At 41.4% G+C, this 4,430-nt stretch overlaps 1 protein-coding gene across 1 annotated transcript; it reads left to right on the top strand.

The window, feature by feature from the left end:
• Positions 1–372: 372 nt before the first annotated feature.
• Positions 373–2,034, top strand: LOC104490247 (NXPE family member 3-like; the record flags this gene model as incomplete). Its single annotated transcript, XM_010132512.1, has 2 exons — positions 373–579; positions 1,484–2,034. Coding segments are annotated over 2 exons (758 nt in total), but the record flags the coding sequence as incomplete, so codon positions are not given.
• Between the last annotated feature and the right edge of the window lie 2,396 nt (positions 2,035–4,430).

Here is a 4,430-nt window from a genome sequence, read left to right as displayed (position 1 = left end):
GACCTCTCTGCCTCTGTACCTTTCCTAGGCACCCACGATGGAGCACTTGGATACAAGTGTGAAAGATGTCAGACACGTACTAGTTTTTACTTTATCATCAGAGATACCGTTTAATTTAAACCACGTTAAACTCCAGTCGTTCGACCAACTCTGTTAGCAGTTGCAGGTTTTGCTGCAGAAGTAAGGGGTGAAATACTTGGGCTTACAGAAGTGTGATGCACTGAGCTTTTTAGTCTACACGGTGCATCATACTCTTTCACTTTGAACTAAGAAGGATGTTCATATGTCACTGTCTATATGTCCACTGTCTATATGAAGGTTATGGAGGCTGATTTTGTTGTATGTTAATTTAAAATAATTTTTGTCTTCCAGATTCAAGCAGTATTGACAGAGCTGAAGATCCCACAGTTTCCCCTTCTGGTTATTATTATGAAGATCAGTGGAGGTCCAGAACGCACTGGATTCATCATTTTAACACGTCAGATGATATAACTAAGTGCTTACAAGGAAAAATAATCCACTTGTTTGGAGACTCTACAATAAGGCAGTGGTTTGAATATCTGACAGCATTTGTTCCAGGTTATTTTTTTTTTTAATTCCGTTTTGCCCTTAAAGACCTTTGCAAAGCTTTGTTTGTCACATCTCAGACACAGAGTTGATCTTTCTGAATGACAGTGACAGAACAAAGGTAGAGGAAAGACAAAACCTCATCAGAAGTCCTGTTGAATAGGCAGTTAGTCAGATGTTCGAGCAGACACTGGAAAAGTGTAGGCCTTGGAAATGGGGTCCACAAGGTATCTGCAAAGTTATAAACCTGCAAAACCTTCTGCCAGTGAGGACCACTGCTGTGGCTGTGAGTCAAGGTGGCTACCGAGGGGGCACAGCAGAAGTCAGTTATGGTGCCTGTGTAAGGCTTTGCAGCACCCCAGTGACATGAGTGACTTGGATTTGTTTTGAGCTCTTTCTTGTATTTATTTCCCCAGTTTTAACTTAAATAACAGAATTTCAGTAGCCAATGAGGTGTTCCTCCCTTACCTCTAAAGCAGTTAAATTGTGTTGGAACACGGGCTTTGAGACTCCTTAATGCCTAAAAGTTGAAACAATCTTTAAATTTAATGGAGTCCTACAGATGCCAGAAAAGGTTCCCATGAACACTGGATTCACAGAGCAACAGTAACTGAAAGAGTCTATTTGGAAAATTTTGGGTTTTATGAGAGAGAGAAGAAAACATTTTGGGAAAAGGCGTTGACAACCTTGTGAAGCTGAAGTGTGCTGTCTCGCAAATTTCAACACCTAAAAACTCCACTCTGAAATCTGCAGCTAACACACGTATGATGCTCATCTCCGGTTTCATCTTAGAGTTCTTAGAATTATGTTCAGATTTGTTTATCTACTGCTGCTTTTGCCCTGTGGCTCTAGCATCTTATTTATAGTTTTAATCTCTTATGCCATCTTTCACTAATTCTTGCTCTTGGGTTTTCAGATCTAGTGGAATTTAACCTGGGGAGTCCAAAGAACGTGGGCCCTTTCATGTCTGTGGACCTGAAGCACAATATCCTACTGAAGTTCCGCTGTCATGGGCCACCCATTCGCTTTTCAACGGTCTTTAGCAGTGAGCTGCGCTACATTGCCAACGAACTGAATGGCATAGTGGGTGGGAGAAACACGGTGATAGCCATAACTATATGGTCCCATTTCAGCACTTTCCCTGTGGAAGTTTATATCCGGCGGCTGAGGAACATTCGCAGATCAATTATTCAACTGCTGGATCGCAGCCCCAAGACTTTAATCATCATCAGAACTGCTAACGTTCAGGAGCTTGGGCCAGAAGTGAGCCTCTTTAACAGTGACTGGTATTCCTTTCAGCTTGATTCTGTCATGAGGAAAATGTTCTCAGGAATTGCTGTGCACTTTGTGGATGCTTGGGAGATGTCTCTGGCTCATTACTTGCCTCATAACCTGCACCCAAAAGAAGTCATTGTTAAGAATCAAATAGATGCATTTTTATCTTATGTGTGCCCTCTGCAGACTTAGCACAAGTAGGTAACCCTATGTCATCTGCTATAGCCGAAGTAACGTTGCTTTTGTTGGAGCTATTGAACTGTGCTGGATGGCATGGATTGTGCTTACATGCAGTATTAGCAGCGTGGCCTTAACTCTGGGTGGCTGTTAAGGGTGATAAAGAGGAGTTGACTGTTCAGGCCATATCTTCCTGCAAGGTTGGTTCCTTTCAACCTTATCAATCATATCTGAGATTATTAGAGAGCACCTTAAATTAAATTGACAGGATTCAATAAGAAATTATGTGGGTTATTAGCTTTACTAGTTGTCTGCACTAATTTAATCCATGTAACACTGTTTCTGTTGCCAGGATCTTGCTGCTTAGATCTGTGTGAGAAACCTGGGAAAGATTTTGGGAACAGTCTTTCTCTCAGTGTTCCTGAGTTTCAGGGACATCCTCTCCAGTTCCGTGTCAGACAAGCACAGCGTCTGTTCTTGTTTCGCAGTCCCAATTAGAAATATGAAGGGAATGTACCAAAATCACTAATATCAATCAAGGAAGCACAATCAAAATATTTATAGTATTAAGTCATCAAGAATTTGATGAAATTTAATAGAGCGCACTAGTTAGGCACCCTGGGTGTTTACAAATGGCTGCTAAATAATGCAAATAGCTGGTACTTGAGTTTGGTTTCCTGTACTACTGAAACTCTTCTGAGCTTTGATACACTGTATGTTTCTTGATTTATCTGTAATGGAGAAATGTGAATATTATGACCTCAGTGAAGACACTGTCTCATGTAGTTTCTGCAAGTTCAAGTTGCAGGCTTGCCTACTTGAAGCGTTTATTAATTAAAGTGTTTCCCTTCCCTCTAAGATAAAGCTATTCCATTATGCTCCTGCAAAGCTGAGCCTCTCATAATTACTTTTGTAAGTCATCCATACTGTGTGTCTGTATGGAGAGGACAAGTGACCTGAATGCACTTGATGACGCTCGGCAATGGGTAACGGTAACTGGCATGTACTAGTGGCAAGGCCATGCAGTGATGCTCCTTCTGTGTTTGGCAGTTTTATAATTTATTTATGAGCGGTACTGCTGCCTATATAAAAGGTCAAAAAAAATCACTCCCAAACACACACAGGGTTGCCCTTCATACAGTGCTGGGTAAATATTTGTGGTTTTGCTGATGTGAAAGCTGGTGGTTCCTAAGCCTCTTGGTGTGGTGGTTTCTGCTGCTAATTTGGTTGAGCCTATCTATAGTTTTAACTAGTAGTGCTTTGAAAACAAAGTTTTGATTTAAGTTCAGCCCCCAAATTAAGCAGCAGAAAAGTGTTCCATTTTATCTTATTCCTGGTCCCACTTGGGCCAAAGGTAGTCTTTACCAATGGCTTTGCTGAGAAATGTGTCAAAACAGTGGTGGAATGCTTCTGAAGAAGCTCGTCGTGCTTAAGGAGAATATGGAAGTTGAGTCTTTGTGAGTGTCCTGGTTTCAGCTGGGATAGAGTTATTTTCTTCCTAGTAGCTGGTGCAGGGCTGTGTTTTGGATTTAGTGTGAGAATAATGCTGGTAACACACCGATGTTTTAGCTGTTGCTAAGTGGCGCTTATCCTCAGTTAAGCTTTTTTTAGTTTCCCATGATCTGCCAGTGGGCAGGAGCACAAGAAGCTGGGAGGGAGCATGGCCAGGACAGCTGACCTGAACTAGCCAAAGGGATATTCCATACCACAGGACGTCATGTTCAGTACGTAGACGAGGGGGAAGCTGTCTGGGAGGGGTGGATCGAGGCTCAGGCTTTGGTCAGAGGGTGGTAAGCAATGGCTTTGTGCATCACTTGTCTCTTCTTGGGTGTTATTATGCTCTCTTTTTGTTATATTCCTCTTCATTGCAACTATTATTATATTTTAGTTATTACAACTCATGGATTGAGATAAGAACAGTTTTCTTTTTGATTTCTCCTTCCCATCTCATTGGGAGCGGGGAAGAATGAGCAGCTGCGTGGTGCTTAGTTGTTGCCTGCTGGGGTTAAACCGTGACAGTGAGCAAACTGGAAAGATTAATAAAGCAGATTGGTAGGTTGCGCAGAGCAGAATAATTGAAATGCCTTCATATTAGAATTGTTTCACTTTTTGCCAAGTTTGCTGCAGTTTGCTCCAGCTCTTGTTGCTGGAGCCCCAAGTGAGCTAATGCTACCAGCTACAAGAACAATGTTTGTTGGTTGTTTTTTTTATTTTAAAGGACAACTGAGAAATGATTTAAAAATGAATGTAAATGCTTTTAGCATGTAAAAGTCATCGGTAGCATCCATCTGTAAACTTACCAATTTTAAAATGTTTAAAAATGATGGGAGGATTCACAAGCAGTGAAATAGCAGTTATTCTTAGCCTTTTCAAATCAGAGTTAAGAAGATCCAGTTTGCCAGTTCCTGCTG

Source organism: Buceros rhinoceros, unplaced genomic scaffold (genome assembly GCF_000710305.1).
Source record: "Buceros rhinoceros silvestris isolate BGI_N320 unplaced genomic scaffold, ASM71030v1 scaffold10580, whole genome shotgun sequence".
NCBI classification, from domain to species: Eukaryota; Metazoa; Chordata; class Aves; order Bucerotiformes; family Bucerotidae; genus Buceros; species Buceros rhinoceros.
The sequence above is the reverse complement of the archived record's forward strand: the minus strand, read 5'-3'. Positions and strand labels throughout refer to the sequence as shown.